The following is a 20,876-nucleotide window of genomic DNA, read 5'->3' on the forward strand; positions in this document are numbered from 1 at the left end:
ATTGGTTTATCGATGCTTCTTCCAAATCTTAGGCATATCGTCCTCTCTTACGGCCATTGCCCAATCGGTCAGTTGACCTCCACAACTCCAATATCATTGGTGCAATTTCTGCTTTTCTTGGCCTGATGCTTGAACTCATGGCCCAAAGCCTTTTACTGATATGTCGACCGATCCTCCGACTCGACGTCTAATCTTCTGACATGTTCCACTCCAGCGCAACATGATTCTTCCTGCTTTAATTGTCTCTCCCGAATCAAAGCTTTCTACATCACTCAAAACACAAATCAAGTCATAAGCATTATTAATTGGTTTCATCATCAAAATCTGAGATTCAATAATCTCCCCAATTTTGATGATGAGAACCAATTGATGATAGAGTTAACTAACTCCCCCTATCAATATATCGTATTGTTAGAACTCTTAGATTCAAAAATCCAAGCAATATTTCATCATAAAATCATGCATAATCAAATTTTTAATACATCATTCCATGCATGATCAACAGTATAACTTCTCCACCTTTGTTATCAACAAAAAGGAGAAGTGAATCTAGCTAATTTTTGAGATATGCAAATTTCACAATATACAAGCTAGCAAATTTTTTTATCACTTTACAACATACCTAATCACCAAATCATCATTAATTTTAAAAATATATAAGATTGTAAATTTTGCAACTTTACACTTTTGCTTCTTAAGATAGACAAGCTAGCAATTTTTGGTGATGTTCGTAAATTTTTTCTTCACTTTTGAGAAGTTAATTTTTGCTTTCTTGAAACATCTCAAATATTGCTAGCTTAAGAACTTATGCATCATCATGTGGCTATTCCTTTGATATCATGATCATACGAAATTTAAATCAAATAAGCTATAAAATATAAAGATATTGAATTGATCAAATCTCGATAAAAAATTACTAATCATTGTATTAAATAATTTTATTAAACATAACTAATCCAATTTTATCATCATAAATATGTTAAATATATAAAAGAAACATTAAATACATAATTTTGATTCTCAAATTATAATAAAATCATTATTAGATACACTAATCATATGATTAACATGATTAATTACCCACTAATTACTTCTCTTTCATGTGTCAAACACCTTAATAGGTATTAAAGACATTGAATAGATATAAAATCGATCAAATTTTAATTAAATCATCATTAAAATGACTAATTATAATATTAAATAATTTTAATAAAACCTAACTAATCCTATTTTACCATCATAAATATGCGAAATACATAAAATAAGTATTAAATACATAATTTTGATCTAAGTCAAATTACGATAAAATCATCATTAGATATACTAATTACTTGATTAATATAGTTAATTATCCACTAATTACTTCTCTTTCAATGCTATAAACATGTCAAATACCCTAATAAGTATTAAAGACATTAAATTGACCTAAAATCGATCAAATTTTAATTAAATTATTATTAAATAGACTAATTATAACATTAAATAACTTTAATAAAATCTAATTAAACTTATTTTATTATTATAAATATGTGAAACATATAAAAGAAGCGTTAAATATGTAATTTTTGATCTTATATAGTTTAAATTATGATAAAACCATACACTAATTATATTATTAACATAGTTAATTACGTATTAATTACTCTCTTTTGTCAAACACCAGGTATTAAAGACATTGACTTGATATAAAATCGATATTAAATCATCATTAAAATAACTAATCATAGCATTCAATAACTTTAATAAAACCTAATTAAACTTATTTTATTATATAAATATCTTTCAATATTTAATATGCATGAAATATAAATATTTGACCTATTACGTGTCTAATTTTGAATTAATCAATATTAAACACAATAATCATAATATTAAAGATTTAATTTACTTTCTAATTAAAGAAAGAGAATATATACCTCTTGATTAGAAAGTTCTTCCTCTTAATCTTCTCAAATTAACTTTGATTCTGTTAGGAACGAGTCGGCACTGAGAGGGGGGGGTTGAATTAGTGCAGCGGATAAAATCACCGGTTTATAAAATTCATTTCATAAAGATGCTTAAATTGAAAGTGTATGAGAGCGTAGGCATAGTAAAAGCACAGTAAGGAGGAGAGGCAGTTTGCTATAAAAATAAATTACTCAAAGTAAATACAAACTAAGTTTATAATAGTTCGATCGTTATGACCTACATCCACTCCTGATTCCTTCTCCGTGGAGGCCACTAGCATCCACTATCGATCTTCCTTCAATAGACAAAGACTAACCACCTCTTTACAACTCTATTCTCTTTTTAACAAGCTCATGAGAGAACCTTTACAAGTTTCACACTTCTCTTAGAATGAACTCTAAACTTTAAGAGGTCAAGGGGAACACTCAACACTTTTCAAGCTTTTTCAACTTTTTTTTGTCAAGGATTCTTTCCTCATTTCTACCCAATTCTTGTTATCCTAAACAGGAAGGAGTAGGATATTTATAGGCCCCAAATGGATTCAAATTTAGAGCCCAAAATTTAAATCTCCGAGATTTCAAGGTATGGGTGGTACCACCACCTGCAGCCTAACACTAGTCGGTACCACTAGGTGATACCACTGCCCAATCTGGTGGTACTACCGCCTGACAACCTCAGAGACCAAGTTTTTCGAGTTTTCCAACTTATAGATGGTTCTACCACCAATTCTGGCGATGCCACCGCCTAGCCCAACATTTAGGTCATTGAATGGACCTTCCAATAAGCCCAAATCACTCCCAATTTAGGCCCAATTGGCCTTTAATTGAGTTGGCATTGTTTCACTCCAATACCAACTCAATTAGACCTAAAACCTACTCCGATCTAGACAATTATTACGAAGCTCATCAAATGTTGTCCGGCCATGTCATTGGTTCGATGCTTCATCCGATTTTTCGACACATCGTCTTCTCTTGCGGCCTATTGCCCAATTGGTTAGTTAACCTCCGCAACTTCGATTTCCTTGGCACAATTTCTGCTCTTCTTAGCCCGATGCCTAAATTCTCAACCCAAAGTCTTCTGCCGACACACCGACAGATCCTCCGGCTCGATGTCTAATCTTCTAACATGTTCCACTCCAGCCCAACATGATTCTTCCTGCTTCAATTGTATCTCCTTAATCGAAGCTTCCTGCGTCACTCAAAATGTAAATCAGATAAATACTATCAATTGATTTCATCATCAAAATATAAGATTCAATAGATTCAATTCATAAATTATTATTTTATAGAATTTAGAAGAGCGCAAATGTGAGAAATAGGAGTTTGAGATAGTTTAAGAGTTATAAGAGTGAAGTGAAGTGAAATAGAGAAGAAGAGTTTAAAAACCTATGAGAATTGATCGTTGGAGCATTGTTACTGATCAATAATGATTGATTTCGACCATTACCAAGTAATAACGATCAAAATTAATTGTTGCCGAACTATGCCAAGTGGTAATGATCGAAATTTTGATCATTACCGGCCGATACAACCTTGTATCGTCCGATACGGGGTGATGTTAAGTGTTTTGCTTTATAGCAAACGATCCATGTATCGATATGCTGTCGGTCTGGTACGGACTACCTGTATACTATATTTTATTCAAAATTGTAAACCTTGATTTTTTTATCTTATAAAATATACATATATTTTTTTTATTAAAGGAAGTGATTTATTTCTCCCTAGTTCACTTTAGTAATACTCTTTTAGAGCTTTCATGAATGTCCCATCATTGGTTTCCTCATAATAAATATAATTTAAACTGAAATTATTTATAAAATTATTGAAAATGGTCTATATATAAATATATATATATATATATATATGTATAAGATTTTAAAATAAAAACATATTATATAATCTTCTTATTGTCTTTTACCTACTATAATCTTTTTATGTTATATTATATATTTTAAATGGATTTATAAATGAATTGAAAGCATAATCAAATTATTCACTTTAGTTAGCATGATCAAATTATAACATCATCCACCAGCCAAATGCATCTTCACCTAAGTTATTCTTCAACCATTATCAATGTAGTCATAATAAATATATTATCAATGATGATGGTTCTCATTTATCTTTCAAGCATGTACCCATGCATCATCATGTGACTATTTCTTTCGTGTTATGATCATTCGAAATTTAAATCAAATAAGCATAAAGTATAAAGATATTGAATTGACTAAATATCGATCAAAAATCACTAATCGTTGCATTAAATAATTTTATTAAAACATAACTAATCTGATTTTATCATCATAAATATGTTAAATATATAAAAGAAACATTAAATACATAATTTTGATTCTCAAAGTATAATAAATTCATCATTAGATACATTAATCACATGATTAACATGATTAATTATCCACTAATTACTTCTCTTTCAACACTAAAAATGTGTCAAACATCTTAATAGGTATTAAAGATATTGAATTAACCTAAAATCGATCAAATTTTAATTAAATCATCATTAAAATAACTAATTATAGTATTAAATAATTTTAATAAAACATAACTAATCCTATTTTACCATCATAAATATGTGAAATACATAAAAGAAGCATTAAATACATAATTTTGATCCAATATGGATCGATAAAATCATCATTAGATACACTAATCACCTTATTAATATAGTTAATTATCCACTAATTACTTCTCTTTCAATATTATAAATATGTCAAATACCCTAATAAGTATTAAAGACATTAAATTGACCTAAAATCAATCAAATTTTAATTAAATCATCATTAAAATAACAAATTATAATATTAAATAACTTTAATAAAACTTACTTAATTAAACCTATTTTACCATCATAAATATGTGAAACATATAAAAGAAACATTAAATATGTAATTTTGATCTTATATAGTTTAAATTACGATGAAACCATACACTAATTATATTATTAACATAGTTAATTGTGCATCAATTACTTCTCTTTCAAAACTATAAACATGTCAAATATGAAGACATTGAATTGATATAAAATCGATCAAATTTTAATTAAATCATCATTAAAATAACTAATCGTAGTATTCAATAACTTTAATAAAACCTAATTAAACATATTTTACAATCATAAATATCTTTCAATATTTAATATGTAAGAAATATAAATATTTGACCTATTACATGTCTAATATCGAATTAATCAATATTAAATATACTAATCATAATATTAAATATTTAATTTACTCTCCAATTAAAGAAACAGAATACAACCTCTTGATTAGAAAGTTCTTCCTCGTAATCTTCCTAAATTAGCTTTGATTCAATTCATAAATCATTATTTTATAAAGTTTAGAAGAGCGTAAATGTGAGAAATAGGAGTTTGAGATAGTTTAAGAGTTATGAGAGTGAAATGAAGTGAAATAAGGGAGAAGAAAAGTTTAAAAACTCATGAGAATTGACCGTTAGAGCATTGTTACCGATTAGTAATGGTTGATTTTGACTATTATCGAGTAATAATGATCGAAATTTTGATCATTATCGTGCGATATAGTCATGTATCGTCCTATACGGGACAATGTTAAGTATTCTACCTAGTAGCGGACAGTCCATATACCGATATGTTGTCGGTCCGGTACATACTACCTATATACATATATTTTATTCGAAACCGTAAACCTTAATTTTTCATCTTATAAAATATACATATTTTTTTATTAAAGAAAGTGATTTATTTCTCTCTAGTTCACTTTAGTAATACTCTTACATAGCTTTCATGAATGTCCCATCATAGGTTTCCTCACAATAAATATAATTTAAACTAAAATTATTTGGAAAATCTCTTGAAAATGGTCTATATATAAATATAAATATATATATATATATATATAAGGTTTTAAAATAAAACACATATTATATAATCATCTTATTGTCTTTTACCTATTGAAATATATTTAATTTTGGAGTTTACTGTAATCTTTTTGTAGTATATTATATGTTTTAAATGGATTTATAAATGCATTGAACACATTTAAATGTCTCGTAGGTTAAAAGGTGCAATAAATGAATCCTTTGTCAACCTCAAAGCAATCCAAATCAAGTGTTTTTTTTTGTTTTTTTTGTTTTTCTGTTTTTGAGAAAATAATAAAAATATTCATTGGTTTTAGAATCAAAGTATTAACTCTCCTGTAAGCATTTGGAAAGGCCAAGGCTATTTAACCCCCCTAATGGTTCTTTTTTTTTTAATCCAAATGCTGAGATGCGTTGATTTTTTGGGCACTCTTTTGGAAATAATCTAAGTAGGGATCCCGAGCCTCATACAAAATGGAGGTATTTATTCATGTAAAGATTTAGAATTAGATAATTAACCAATGGATAGATCATAGAAGTACTACTCTCAACTTTTTTTCTCCCAGAAAATTACAAAAAAATCATAATAAAGTATCTTGGTTCGTTTGTGATCTTACTAATAGAAGAATTCTGTCCATTAGATTGAATACTTGAACAATTTCATTTATTGTAGCTCTCACAATTTAAATTTCAGTTACCTATAGGAACATTTTGCAATGATCTACAGTATAATTTCGAACGATTATCTTTTCATTTACACTTGATATTCAATGCCTTGTGTAGACAATTTAATCCATAACTTATCCCCTTGTGTAGTTAATTTCATCGTCGTAGAAAAACGAAAAGCATGACTGACATGATAATTTGAAATGGTAAGTGATTCACTAATGATGTTTTTTCATAGATCCATCCTACAACAACTTAATGTTAGTCTAGCAGAATTACACAAATGCAAAGTTCCATTTCTATGTTTTCTTGGTATGTTATAATTTAAGACTACTCTCACCACCTTTCATATGATGACTTTGTTAATTAAAGCAATAATATATGGTCTATGGTTAGCTGCATTGGTTGTTTGGTGGACCTATTAATGAGATGTTATTACGATCTTTGACAGGCCAGATGATGCAGTGCTGGATTTTTTGAGTTGGTAACAACCGTCTCCCAATTACATTGGAAGCTAGTTGCACTAGGTTACTATTCTTCTCTGTTCATGAGTTCTTATCACATGCAGTCGGACTGGAATATTAATTCATAGAGATGTGAAGACTGCACTAGCAAGCTTGTTTGCTTAGGTAGATGAAACATTTCTTCAGATCATCAGTGTTTCTAGATTGCATTTGCAGCCAGAATAGATTTGAATGCAGATGTCAAGTTCTATGATCATTTACAGTGAGGTTTCAGTAGTACACTTTTTTAATCTTCTTGTCAGTTTTATCACTGTTTTGTTGACTAATCTTCCTGGTCTCAGCAGCAGTAGTCATCTCCCCCCAGGGATCTGCTTGCATCTGTAGCCACCGAGGAACGAGTCGTTGGATCCAACCTCACATGTAGACCAGTCGATGAAGCTGTTCATGTTGACAGTGATTGACGACGACGCTGCCGACGGGGGCACAACTCATCCGCAGCTAGCTCGTCGTCGTCGGGAGCGGCACTCCATGGATGGCCTGAAGAGGCATCGAGAAGACGGTGCTGGGTCAGGGACAGTGAATGGAGTTTGCCTGCTTCTTCTTCTGAACAGGAGAAGGCATCAAACCATGAGGTTGCAGGAGAAGAGGAGTAGGAGGAGAACCTGCTTTGTGGGGCAAAGCGATCCAGTTGCCGCCGGTGATGAGCTTGTCGATGTAGGTCCGGAGGGGCGGCGTCTTCCTCGGGCGACCACGGGTCTCGTTTCACCCTGGCCTTGTCGCACCACGGAGCTCTCCCCCGTCTCTCTCCCTTCTCTTCCTCTTCCTCGTGATGCAGTCAACACAAGGGGAAGAAGAGCAGGCGACTTCCCTCGCCCTCGTAAAGCTGGCGGGGAGGACGACCTCAACTCCCTGCATGCCACTCACTCTGTACACATAATAATAATAATAATAATAATAATAATTATTATTATTATTATTATTATTATTATTATTCTATTATATATATATATATATATATGTTAATCCCAATTTAATAGGAAGAAAACTAAAAAAAATCATTATCTATAGCGGAATATGCATAACAATAACAACATATCATGATGGCCAACTATTTTGATCAGTCATAGATCTTTTATCATCATTGAACTCTATATAAAATAATATAATATAAATTATAATATATATATATATATATACATAAATACATGTATGTATGTACAACTCTCGATAAATGAGCGATTCGAAAATTAATAGGGAAATACGTGCAAGATATTGTTTCAGGTTACTTCTTCTCTTTTTTGTAGGGAGGCATCCAAATAAGAGTTTCCGGTTACTTATTACAGGGTTAAATAAGAGATTCCAAATTCTTTTGAGGGGTATAAGTGAAAAAGGTTGTTTTCAAAACTACTTCCCCCTGTTGGAGTTCTTTTCGTGCTTCCAGACAGGCTTAAATCCGATATTACAGACTCTCTAAGGGTGTAATTGAAAAGGTTATCTCAGTTCTGCTTACCCATTAAATTCACTATACAGTATTTAATAAGAAATTCCTTATCTTGTAGGGGTATAAGTACAAAAATACTGTGTCTAGTTGCTTTCTAGTTTACCCATCAATAATAATTCTGTCCAGTATACAGGATTTAATAAGTAATTCCATATCTTATAGGGATATAAGTACAAAAATACTGTGTCTAATTACTTTCCTCACTAACCCTATTCTCTCTCTCTCTCTCTCTCTCTCTGAATCCTTCTCCATTGCTTCAGATCCGGGCTGAGATCAAGCAGATCTGCGTGAGAGAGGCGATCGACAGGGGAAGCGGAGGAAGAATCGAAGATGAGCGTGATCGACATCCTCACTCGGGTCGACGCGATCTGCAAGAAGTACGAGAAGTACGACGTTGACAAGCTTAACGCCGACAACGTCTCCGGCGATGACGCCTTCGCCCGCCTCTACGCCTCCGTCGAGGCCGACATCGAATCCGCCCTCCAGGTCTCGTTTCTTGACTCTGTTCGATTTCCTTCTGTCGGGGTTCGACGGTTTGGCTGATCCGATCTGGCGATCTGGTGTAGAAAGCGGAGATGGCGTCTCAGGAGAAGAACCGGGCAGCGACGGTGGCTTTGAATGCTGAGATCCGGCGCACCAAGGCACGGTTGTTGGAGGAGGTCCCTAAGCTGCAGAGATTGGCCCTCAAGAAGGTCCGATGCCTTCGATGTCGTTTTGTCATTTTTATGTTTTCTGATGTTTTATTGCATTTTTAATTTATTTCTGCAGCTCTGAGTTTGTGACGTCTTGCATTCGATTTCAAATCTAAGCAAAAAATTTTGGTTGTTTTTGGCCCTTATTCAAAATGGAAATCAAGTAGGGAAAGGATCCTGCAGTTGAAATAAGAGCATAGAGAATTAACTGAGAGTGGAGTGGTTAGTCTGGCACGTATGTTGTGATCGTCTTTCTCACTTGGATAAAGGAGAGAGAATTTTGTAAGGCTTTTATAATACCCTTTTATAATACCATACCTTCTATATGTCTGAAAATGCTAGGAAATTATAATAAGAAAGTCAGAATAAAAAAGATCTTAGCTGAATGAGAATATTGAGAAGTTTGAATAGTTAAGTATTATGAATGTTGGAATACACAAGAATCTAACTTGTGATAAGTTGGAACCATAGAAGGATATTGCATTGGTAATGAATTAAGCCGATTCAATTATTCAACTTAGAAATACTATGTAAGCTAGAGGAAGACCAAAGAAGACAACCATGAATGAGGGAAACTATGATGATTTTCGGTTAGTTGATGGATGGATACTGGAGGCTAGTGATAGAAAAGTGTTTGTGTGACAACCTCAAAGGTCTCAGAGTGAAGTCTTGTCGGTGCAGGAGAAAAACCCTGGATTCTTTTCAAGAACTGGATGATCGAATATGGTTAGAAAAAGTAGTTGTTTTTGCATGTCAAGTATTAATGTCCTTGTGGAACCTGTCTGTTTGAGTTAGATCTTTGTCAGAGCTTTGCAGTCAACCAATGACAGTATGAGTGCTATAAATTTTTAAATAAATTTTTATTTCTTTTTTCCTTGGAAACATAAAAAATGTATAGGGTCACTGCTGATTGCATTATATATATTATATAAAGTTATAGGTTATAGCTTTTACTAGAAATTCTTCAGAAATAAAAGTCATGTGTTCTAGTTTCATGCCATCATGAAAGGAAATTTTCATTATTAATGGTTCTTGTACCAAGTTTGAAAATTACATTAAAGGCTCTCTTGTTGTAAGTTTTCTTTGATTTAAACACCTTATTAGTCATGTATTATGTTTCAAGTTTTATTCTTAATACATTTTCATTGGCTCCCTTGAGTTTTAGGTACTTGCCTAGACTATTAATTGAAAATGTACAGTGGCGAAGATCTGAAAACAGCATGTTTTGGTGCTCCTGTATTCCTAAAGACTTTCTCGTAATATTTTCAATATTTTGTTTCAAATTTGGAAGGCCAAAATCTTTGCTATCTTTCTGATCTTCTCTAACTCTTTCTCTGACTAGACAAATGAACAAGAGATACTTTTTTTTCTGTTGTGGAGATATCTTGGTTCCAGAAAAATATTTCTCAATCAGGTTGTGTATTATAAATTCTTTAATTATTTAGGTCCAAGGGATTTAACTCTCTTTGGTGATATTTTAGCTGGATCTTTTCTTTTTTTGTTTCCTTTTTTTGTATGAGTTTAAAACTACTAGATTTAGTCTAATGTTGATTAACCAAATGTTTGACTAAAAACTATCAGCTACACTTTTTTAGTTGTATGATACCGTTGGATCAGATGCATGAGGATATATCTGCTGCTATTACATTGCATGTAAGAAGTTCATGTGCTTGCAAGGTGGTAATTTCTTATGGCCATTGAAGTTGTATACTAATAGTAAATTGTTTTCTTCTTGATAATATACTTTAATTGCTGATATTAGTTGTTGGATCGATTGTTTCTGTAGTTAGCTACTTTCAAGTTCCAACAGCATTGCACCTTCATTATGGATGTTACTGTTTTAAAAAGTTCTTAATAGTCATGTCTTCTTGTTATCTGTCTTGATAATGGGACCATCATGAAACATGTAGAATGGAAAGATCAGCTAAAGCAAGTGCACTATCTTGATGATGCATTTAGTGCTTCTGATGGAGTTCTATTACAGGTAAAAGGGCTCTCGAAGGAAGAACTTGCTACAAGAAACGATTTGGTACTTGCATTGCCAGACAGGATTCAGTCGATTCCAGATGGCAGTACAAATGGAGCAAAACAAATAGGAAGCTGGAAAGCTTCAGCTTCTCGCATGGAAATTAGATTTGATTCAACTTCAGGTTATCTAATTTTAATTGATGTTGAGTGCATTCTATTGATTGTTTATGAAATTTGATATACGGTTAATGATATTTTTCTTAATCCGTTAAACCAAGTTTATTGGATGTCTGTTACATTCCAATTCGACAAAAGACCATATGGTAGTGCAATCAATGAATTTTTCTCCATACGGCTGGCTATACAATAATTATAGATTTTGAAGTGGTGGTTTATGTACAATATAATTTTCTTAGTAAAGTGTACTGAGGTGCCATGACAAGTGGTCTATGGTCTAGGATCTCCTCTATAGAGGAAGGCGAGGTTGCTAGATGTAGATTGATATTGCTATTTCTAGCAAATGGGCGAAATAGTGTTCCTATTATTACAATTAAATAAGGAACAGCGACAATCGTGTATGGATGTGATATAAAATTTTAGCAATTATTTTGTTATATTAATGGATGTTACGTATTTGAGGGATCAGAGGGAGAACAATGGTGTTGCATTCATTTTCATTTGGTTGTCAATTAATGAGTGAATCATCTAATTTAAACATGTCAGATATTTTTTATGCAAGCAGGATTGACTGATGCAAATTATACAAGCAGAGTTGAAAGATGGAGAGTAAAATAACTATTAAGGGAGAATGTGCACTACTGGAATCATGCCTTTGAACTAGACAGTTCTTCAGACATGAGTATCTAGAATTTAATTGTGACTTACACTTGGACATTAATGTACTTGACAAGACATGTATTTTGGTAATAATTATTATTTGTTATTTACAACTTTGAAATATACTTGACAAGACATTAATGTTTTCTGATGTCGGATAATTTCTCATTCTTTATTTTTTCGGACCTCATATAGGTCTTCCTCTACAGGTTGTTAGTTGCTTCGAAAATCTGCTTCAACTGCATTTGCATTCTAGTAATTCTATCAAGCTTGTAGTTAACGTATGCTACAAATAGAGTTCTTGAATTTGTTTGGTTAGTGCCTCGTACATTTTCTGTTTTATAAATTTGAATGATCCAATAGAACATCTAACCAGACAATGTTAACCCCTTCAGAGTTTGACACCTTGGAGAGCTTAGAGTCTCTAAAATATATCCCCTCTATTGATCTAGAAGTACTCTTATACATTCATGTGCAGAATATTCATTCATGCATATTAGTTGTATACTCATCGATATGAATGAATTTATGTAAGTTTGATATTTTGACATCATAACTTGGAGTAAATAACTAGACAGGGGGGAAATAGAAAAAGATGCAAAGGAAATGGCAATTTCTAAGGTACAAAACCGACCAATTATGCTTTCATTATGGCATGATTTGTTTTGATATACCGACAGGAATAAAAAGCTCTATCAGTATTGGGGTATTGTTGTTACACCAGTGTTCTGTTACATTATCAAACTGTTACTGTATAGTTGATGCATCACACAATATGTGAAACCTGCTTTTCTTAATCTCTTCTCTTCTTTTATGTTTCATATATTATTCCTGTATTAAGGTTTTTCATTTTATTTTTCTTGGAAGATTGATCTTTTCCTGGAATAAATTTGATTGTGCAGATGGAAGATTCGAGAGTGAGTACTTTCAGCATACTGAAGAATCAAGCCAATTTAGGCAGGAGTATGAGATGCGCAAAATGAAACAGGTAGTTTTGTTTTTCCGTGTTTTTCTTTCTGAACTTCAATGACATTCAAGACATCATATCCGTCGTCTTTAGATGTTCATCGGTAAACCCAAACAGGTACTTTTGTTTTTCCCATGATAAGCAGTAATATTTTTATGGCCCATTTGTGGCATCTATTGGTTAATTAATAATACTCTTTATGAACATCTTCCTGAAATTTCTGCTTTTTTGCATTCAACTGACCAAATTGTCTGCAGGGATGGAAGTTGTCATGGGAACAAAATAATCTAGTATATTTTGTCATGGGAACAAAATAATCTGCATTCAACTGACCAATCCATATGTTCTTTAGTGGTTGTTCTGCACAGCCAGTAATTGCTTTTGAAAGATTTTGCTAACGAGGAAATATTTTGCAGGATCAAGGCTTAGATATAATATCTGAAGGTCTGGATACCCTAAAGAATATGGCCCATGACATGAATGAAGTAGGATGTTTATTTTGCATTATGGAATTACATTATGAAAATGAAAACTACTCTAATTTCCTTGTATCTTACAGGAACTGGACAGGCAAGTTCCTCTTATGGATGAAATTGACACTAAGGTCAAATACTTTGCTTCCGCTAGACTTGTCTATTTAGAAGCGAGATAAAATTTGGGTTTATATATATAAATATATATATATATATATATATTTATATATATATAGTGAAGCATCATTACAATGTGCAGGTCGACAAGGCTACCTCAGACCTGAAAAATACTAATGTCAGACTCAAGGATACTGTCAATCAGGTAGCTTTAATAATTTCACTTCAAGGCAATAATGTTGGATATATTGTAGCAACACGTATTTCCCAGCAACTTACAATTTCATCTCTAATTAGTTCCCTGGTTATATTTTTTCAGCTAAGATCCAGTCGCAATTTTTGCATTGACATAATATTATTGTGCATCATCCTTGGCATCGCAGCTTATCTGTACAAGTAAGCTTCGCTGCTGTGACTTTAGATTACCGCATAATGAAATTTATTCGTGATATTAGACTCAGTTTCATTATCTCCAATTGTTTTTTCAATTCTGATCTCATGTCATCCTTCGATATGAATTGCATAATTCTTTAGTGGAACGAATTACACGAATCCTGAGATTAATCATTTGTGCAAAGCAGAGAGTTTTATGGAACTCTCTTCAAATATTAATAGCCTTTCACTTGATGCAGTGTTTTAAAGAAATGAGACGGTGGTAAAGGAAACGGGTATCTCCTGTTTGTTGTCCAGCTTGTGTTTTCTTGAGAACAAAGCAAATGCTAGTGTGGGTGTGTATCATTACTGTTTGTTGCCTCATTCTATTTATACTTTGCTCGACTTTTACTGTATATTCGCTTTCAGCAGACTCTTCTTGTTTGTTGTTGGCACACTATGGAGGAGACTCATGATTCATGGCTTCTCTCTCTCTCTCTCTCTCTCTCCTTCCTTGGATGGTTCTCTATCGAAAGCATCAATGCACGAAGGAGCAGATGAAGTTGTAAAGGTAGCAACAGCCATGAAGACAAAAAGGAGCAATATTATGTTCTGAAACACCCACCACCAATCCGCTGAGCTTATATCCAAATTCTAGTCAATTAAGGCCACAAGTAAATATTTTTCGTAAACAATGCGCAAACAACACATGAAAAATGATCCCTTCACAACTCGAGTCAGCCTTTTATCCTAAACCGAGACAGGAAAAGAAGTTGCATCATGGAATCCCTACAGTTTAGTTTTACATGAACCGGCATTTTTACGATATAATTTTCAAAAGAAAAACCAACCAACGGGACCGAATAAATACCGTTAAAGAACAAACAACGGAAGCTTTTTTTCTGAATGCATGTTTCATTTAAAGAACAACCTGTCGGTGGAACAAAACGTATAAATATAACTTAATTGAACGTGCGAAAAATATCACTATGCTACCACTAAACAAGCCAACAAGAATGGACTTCGGATTAATTCCCTCAAACAATATAGATTACTAAAAATAGTTCAGCATATAGTCGTTACTAGCATATCAAAACTTCACATCACCCCTTTGTTCCTAGGCCACATTCAGAACCCTCCCAGAGGGAGTGAGTATGGCAGCTCAACCATACCATTCCTTACCTCTTTGCCTTTGCCAACATAAAAAGAAGAAGAAGAAGAAGAAGAAAAGATAAAAAAGCATCATGGTCACCGCATTTTGTAGTGTTGGGTTCTAGAAACTTGACAGTGCTGTCCGTTTAATGAGTACTTGAGCATTATGTCCACATCACGTGGATTCCTCTCATTGGGCTCCACCGTCAAGCTACCGACCACTGCTTCTCCCTCACAAATCGTCAGCACATCTTCAAGGTAAAGTACAGTTTGTTTCCAGTGGGTGGCCTTCGATCTCGGGCCTGCAGAGAACATTTCATCCGTGCATAATCAAAATTTAATGGAATCAATAATGTAACCGTTAACAACCATGCAGTTTCCAATCTTGTTAGGGATGAGAGCATCGCACCCCTTACAAAATAGGCGATGCAGCAGAATCTAACACCTGAACTATTTTTCTTAAATGTGTATGTCGCACTAAGGTGTCACGAACAAAAAGAGCACCTATATGTTAGATGGTCAGTGTCTTGCAACTGCAACGATCTTCAATGTGCTCCTACTATGCTTGCAACATCCAAACTTAGCTAGCTACAAACTCATCGAGTCAAATCCATCCTTTCTGACATTTCAAGTGTCACGGGTATTATCATAGACCCAATTTCACAAACAGGAGAAATTTACTGACTAATGAAGTCCATACCTAACTATCGGTTTCAGAAAATATTCACATTTGAAAATTACTAACTAAAGTAAAATGTCCCACATTATGAACAGTATTGACTACTTGAACATAGAGGTCAGAAATCTGAATCATATAATTAAAGATCGGCAGCTAACTCAAGGTAAACTTGCTTACATTTTTACGGCATACTTTCATACGAGCATCAATAAGCCAATAAATTAATTATCAAGCATGAACGTAAATGCTGAATTAGTATGTCTCAAAAATAGAATGCAACAAAGAAGATAACCAACCAGTAGAAAAGCCCATCAGCTTGTGGCATTTGGTGAACGAAACATCAAAGTAAGCCACAAGAGCATGTATGTAGTCATTGCGTTCTGCCACTAGTTTAAAAGGAGCCATGAAGGAGACATCGCCCGGTGCCATTTTAGAAATATCCATTGTCTAAGACAATCAGCAAAAATGGTTCAGACAACTGATGATCAAAGACATCAACGGAGGAGAGATGATGCACAGAGATAGAGAGAGATGATAACAAAGATCACCTTGAGTAACTGGCAATTGGTAACAATTTGATTCTGGTCAACTGTATCAACAAGTGGTTCAATCATAGCCTGTTTCTTGATACAGCTCATGTCAAAACCATACACATTGTTCCAGACTAAAACAAGAAAAACAACTCCATAAGAAACAGTAACCAGCATAGAGAACAAAACGAAACAGAGTTTGCTATAAATAAGATCTTGAAGCACGTCTGCAATGATCACTTGGCCTTTTCCTTAGAAACTACAGAATATCTTACACTAAGTGGCTGATGCTGACTGCAAATAAAACATAGAAGGAAAAAGGCTCACATTCGATCTTATCTTCTTTGTATTCAGCATCCTCAATCGCCGTCAAATATAATGAAGCTTTGTCTGGTAAGACGATCCCATTGTTGTTCTACAAGAAAGAATTTTTAAAAAAAATCATATTTTTGTTGCTCTCGTCTTGGATGGGTCTCAGTCAACCTAGTAACCATCACATTTTTGCCTTTTAGGACTCCAAGTAACCAAACAAAACAAAAGAACATATCAACAAATGTATTATGTCAGAAAAGCTCAAATATATTAATCATCATTATGTAAAAATTTTATCACAAATGACAGAACAACATAGCAGTCAACCAAATTTGACTTATTAATATAAGCCCATTCGTCCAGATAGAACCTCAATTTATATATAAACTTCCTCAGGACTAGAATATTTGCCTCTCAGTTGCAGGCTCATAAATTCTATTGGGATTGGCATAATGGCAACAGATAGTGTGGACTATGAGTACCTACCAAATCCTGCAACTAATTTAAATCATGTTGCAGCTTATTCTCTCACACAAGTGAAGCATTCTCCTAGTAATTGCAAGTCTCTGAACAATTCACCATAGTCAATTTTCCAAGCAACAACATATCTGGTTGTTGCACTTGGGTGACACTCCTTTTTGTTGGAACACTGAATCCCAAAGAATGTAGATACTGGCTCTTACAGTTCATGAGGTGCATAGATTGTTCTTATATATCCTGTACTTAATTGCAGCAAGTGGAAGACAGAACAAAAAAAGATAACAGCGCATGTCGCTTTCTGCTTCTCAAACCAATAATCTATTGATCTTCTCATATGCCATTTTTTTAGTAAAATTAATAAGGTTTCATATAATTGATGGAAAAATGGAACTTATGATTGGCAATGTTTTGCTTGCATGGTCAGGGTCATTTCTTCTTGTCCTTGACCATTTAAAAGAAAAGTTTTTTATACTATCATCAAGGTTTCCTTGTGATTAGATACTGATTATGCATAGACCTTAAACTTTTCTCAGATTGTAGCCCTAAAATTGACAGAACTTATGATTGGCAATGTTTTGCTTGCATGATCAGGGTCATTTCTTCTTGCTCTTGGCCACTTAAAAAAAAAAAATTATACTATCACCAAGGTTTTCTTGTATTTAGACACTGATTATGCTTTTGACAAGCTTAGACCTCGACTTTTCTCAGACTGTAGCCCTAAAAAAGTTATCCCGATGTTCCTTTGACTGATATTCAATCCATGGTAGGTCAAGCGCAACAAACGAAGATAATGGCAAACCTAACCATGTAGCACAAAGATATGTACAGTACCAATAGGTACTTACATGGCATAGAAAGAGAATACAAGCGAGATATATGAAACAAAGAAATAATTAGAGAATCACTTACAAGCCACTTATCACGTGCATAAAGAACTGTGTTTAGCATGTTCTCAAAAAGTAGGAAATAACCCATCCACTCAGAGATTATCACGTCCACATGGGCCACTGGAAGTTCAATCTCTTCTACCTTCCCCTTTAGCACTGTTATCACTGAATTGAACATAGAACAAACATAAGATATAAGTTAGTAGCAGAATCATCCAACATAAAAGAAGATATAATCACCATTAGAATATCCATTTGTCTGAACAATTTCTTTTGCCATGTCAGCCATAAGGGAGCACTCCACCTGCAAAGGAGATTTAACTTCACCAATTGAATCACAGAAAAAAAAATGCACAAAACTAGTAATGATAGTCACATATCTTACCAAACCAGGCATACTATCCTACCTTGATAAAATATGTCGGTAGAGACTGCCTAACCTTACTAATAAAAGAAAAGTTGTAGAAGTGGTAAGAAAGGGAGGAGATTAAGGTTTCACAGAAAGACTACAATTAGGGTTCCTATATGTATTAAGCTACGTTGCTGAAGAATTTAATGTGTCAGAAAAGCATTTTTCAATGAGTCAGAAGTCATAAATTTCCAACCATTTCTATGGCTATTCTACTTACCACAGAAAGGCATCAATCTCATAAACTTGCAGGAGTGCAATTTCCAACCAGTAAGATTTAAAGAAAATAAGGTCATTTAGATTATTACTTACAGCATATACATGCTTTGCCCCTGCTTTTGCACAAAAAAGAGACAAAATTCCTGTTCCTGCACCCACGTCAAGGACGACCTTGTTCTTGAAAAGAAAGCTATTCTGATAAATAACATTTTGATAGGTCTTCGTCCTAACAACATCTTTCAACATTTCCTGCAGGATACATATAATGAAAGGAAATTACTGCATAGACAGATTTCACACTTGAAGCCACTCCAAAATCCACTGACACTAATAGGATACAAATAAGTGGCATTAACGGAAGATAAACCAAAGTTTAGTGACATCATAAATCACACATCGATGCTGAAGTCAATTCAAAGTAGTTCCTACAAACCAGCTAGGGAAATGTCTAAAAATATCTTAAACCCTATCATCTGAACAAATAGCAATGATTATCTTAACAAATTTAGTGTATGCTTATATGGTTCCGCCCAAGCTTCTTATATTGCATATACAACTACCGTACATAATTGATGCTAAGACTTCAAAGGATCAGAAAAAGCAACAACAGAACTCACATGCACATAATAAACAAAATGAACTCACACCAGACCTATTGTAGGCCACACCTAGCTTACACAACATGATCCTTCCAACAAAATGAATAAGATTCCAGCACATACAACCACACACAAACTAAGAGAAAACTGAAAAAGATAGTACAACCATCAGAATATATTAAGCACAGGTAGTTACATAATGCAGCCAAGTCAGACAACAATGGTCTCTAGACAGAAAACTGTGCAGTGAACAGCTAAAGAGAAAAATGTAGATAATAGCTGAGCTAATAGAAAATCCTAGTTGAATGTTCCAGTGATTAATAAAAGACGATGAAAATAAAAGCAAACAAAGACGAAGGAAAAGGCGACTCAACTAGATTCATATACAAGGAAACCATTGACTGAATAATTCAAACTAAAATAAGTACACCTTCTGAACAGCAATAATTTCATGAATTTCATTAAAGTAGATGCATATGATCATCACTTATCTACCATGGTTACCGCTAGTGCCTCATGAATCAGTGCACAAAGAACTTACTTCATGGATACCTGCATAGAGAAAGATAAAAAAACACATAAGTTTCTCAATGATTAACATATTTAGAGCCTAAATTTAAACCAATACAATCTTTGTCACATTACGCAAAAAGTCACAAGTCTCAAATTTTAGCAGCCTCAATCACTAACACCACAGAGGGAAAACAAAAAACTTGACAAATCCTCAAAGTGACGAAAGAATAAAAAATAAAAAGGAAGTCTTTAATTTAGACATGAAATCAACTGACTTATACCAGCAGATGAAGTTACAAACATCAGTGTTTCAGTGTTTTATATTGCTTTCAACAGAGCATGCATATTAAGAAAAGACAGTGAAGTTAGGAACATCAGCATATCATGTTTTCCATTGCCCTCGACTGACCACCTTACCACATTACTACAATTTGAGACAAAAAACGATCGCTATCTCACAGGGTTTTACTTCACAAACCCCGAAAAGGACCCACGATCATCAACACACAATAAAGGAAGATTATTTACGGTACATACAAGCTAAAAACATCAACAAGCGCAAAAATCAAATTTTGAAAGCAAAAGTCATACGAAAAACGAAATCAAACAACTTACTGCCACTACACTACCAAATCCATTAATATATTTTTGTTTCACTCTTCTCTTCGGCGAAGAAGCTAATAAGTGGGCCGAAAAGGGTTTGTGGATCAGAGAAAGAGAACGAGCGATACCGAAGTGGGAATAGGAATCGAAGTAGTAGTCGGCGCTAGTCTTGTCGCTGCCAATTAAGGGCGAGTCCTCGAGGTTGGAGCTCTCGGCCTTCTCCTCGATGGCCACGACCTCCGGCGCCTCCTCCTGCCCTTTCCCCCCATCGAGGTTCATCCCATCGGCGTCCGGGGTGCTCTTCTGTCCGGAGGGAGCGAGCGCCTTGTTCCCCCCCTTTCGCCGTCCCATTGAAGAAGAGAGCAGTAGAGGAGGCGCAGCAGCAGGAGACGGAAGAGCGCGTTAGGGTTTTGGGCCTGTGGACTTTGGAGACACAACGGGCGAAACGAGAGGGCTTTATAGGAACAGGGAACCAGAGGTGGTTTCCTAATTAGCTTCTTCGAAAACAGGAGACAATATTTTCCACCTATAATGAGATGCCACGATGCCAAAAGTGACTTCATCATGTCCGAATAACCCAGAACCGTGTTTCCCATCCGGAACATGACATCTAATAGATGGATGCAGAGTCACCTATA

General features: G+C 34.1%; 2 protein-coding genes across 2 annotated transcripts; one reads left to right on the forward strand and one right to left on the reverse strand.

The window, feature by feature from the left end:
- Positions 1–8,644: 8,644 nt before the first annotated feature.
- Positions 8,645–14,271, forward strand: LOC135676676 (syntaxin-71-like). The gene is made up of 9 exons (XM_065188121.1): positions 8,645–8,915; positions 8,996–9,121; positions 11,106–11,271; positions 12,829–12,914; positions 13,310–13,378; positions 13,453–13,497; positions 13,626–13,688; positions 13,803–13,879; positions 14,116–14,271. The coding sequence occupies exons 1-9, from the start codon at positions 8,760–8,762 to the stop codon at positions 14,129–14,131; spliced, it is 804 nt and encodes a 267-aa protein (XP_065044193.1). The 5' UTR covers positions 8,645–8,759; the 3' UTR covers positions 14,132–14,271.
- A 648-nt stretch (positions 14,272–14,919) lies between these two features.
- LOC135676677 (probable protein arginine N-methyltransferase 1) lies at positions 14,920–20,672 on the reverse strand. The gene is made up of 9 exons (XM_065188122.1): positions 20,367–20,672; positions 19,664–19,674; positions 18,617–18,772; positions 18,136–18,199; positions 17,918–18,060; positions 16,544–16,631; positions 16,235–16,350; positions 15,983–16,133; positions 14,920–15,309 (listed from the first exon to the last, which is right to left on the reverse strand). Exons 1-9 carry the CDS (start codon positions 20,587–20,589, stop codon positions 15,104–15,106), a joined length of 1,158 nt encoding a protein of 385 aa, XP_065044194.1. The 5' UTR covers positions 20,590–20,672; the 3' UTR covers positions 14,920–15,103.
- Positions 20,673–20,876: the final 204 nt, after the last annotated feature.

The sequence above is a fragment of the Musa acuminata genome, chromosome BXJ1-6 (genome assembly GCF_036884655.1).
Source record: "Musa acuminata AAA Group cultivar baxijiao chromosome BXJ1-6, Cavendish_Baxijiao_AAA, whole genome shotgun sequence".
In the NCBI taxonomy this organism is placed as follows: domain Eukaryota; kingdom Viridiplantae; phylum Streptophyta; class Magnoliopsida; order Zingiberales; family Musaceae; genus Musa; species Musa acuminata.

What these genes read in the sequence shown, in the direction of transcription:
- LOC135676676 (XM_065188121.1), top strand. Translation starts at nt 8,760, where the DNA reads ATGAGCGTGATCGACATCCTCACTCGGGTCGACGCGATCTGCAAGAAG. An exon ending in AGAGATTGGCCCTCAAGAAG is followed by an intron (nt 9,122 to 11,105) that starts GTCCGATGCCTT and finishes GTTCTATTACAG; the next exon opens with GTAAAAGGGCTCTCGAAGGA. An exon ending in TGGCCCATGACATGAATGAA is followed by an intron (nt 13,379 to 13,452) that starts GTAGGATGTTTA and finishes TGTATCTTACAG; the next exon opens with GAACTGGACAGGCAAGTTCC.
- LOC135676677 (XM_065188122.1), bottom strand. Translation starts at nt 20,589, where the DNA reads ATGGGACGGCGAAAGGGGGGGAACAAGGCGCTCGCTCCCTCCGGACAG. An exon ending in ATGCACGTGATAAGTGGCTT is followed by an intron (nt 16,632 to 17,917) that starts GTAAGTGATTCT and finishes TCTTTCTTGTAG; the next exon opens with AACAACAATGGGATCGTCTT. An exon ending in CAAAGAAGATAAGATCGAAT is followed by an intron (nt 16,351 to 16,543) that starts GTGAGCCTTTTT and finishes TTCTTGTTTTAG; the next exon opens with TCTGGAACAATGTGTATGGT.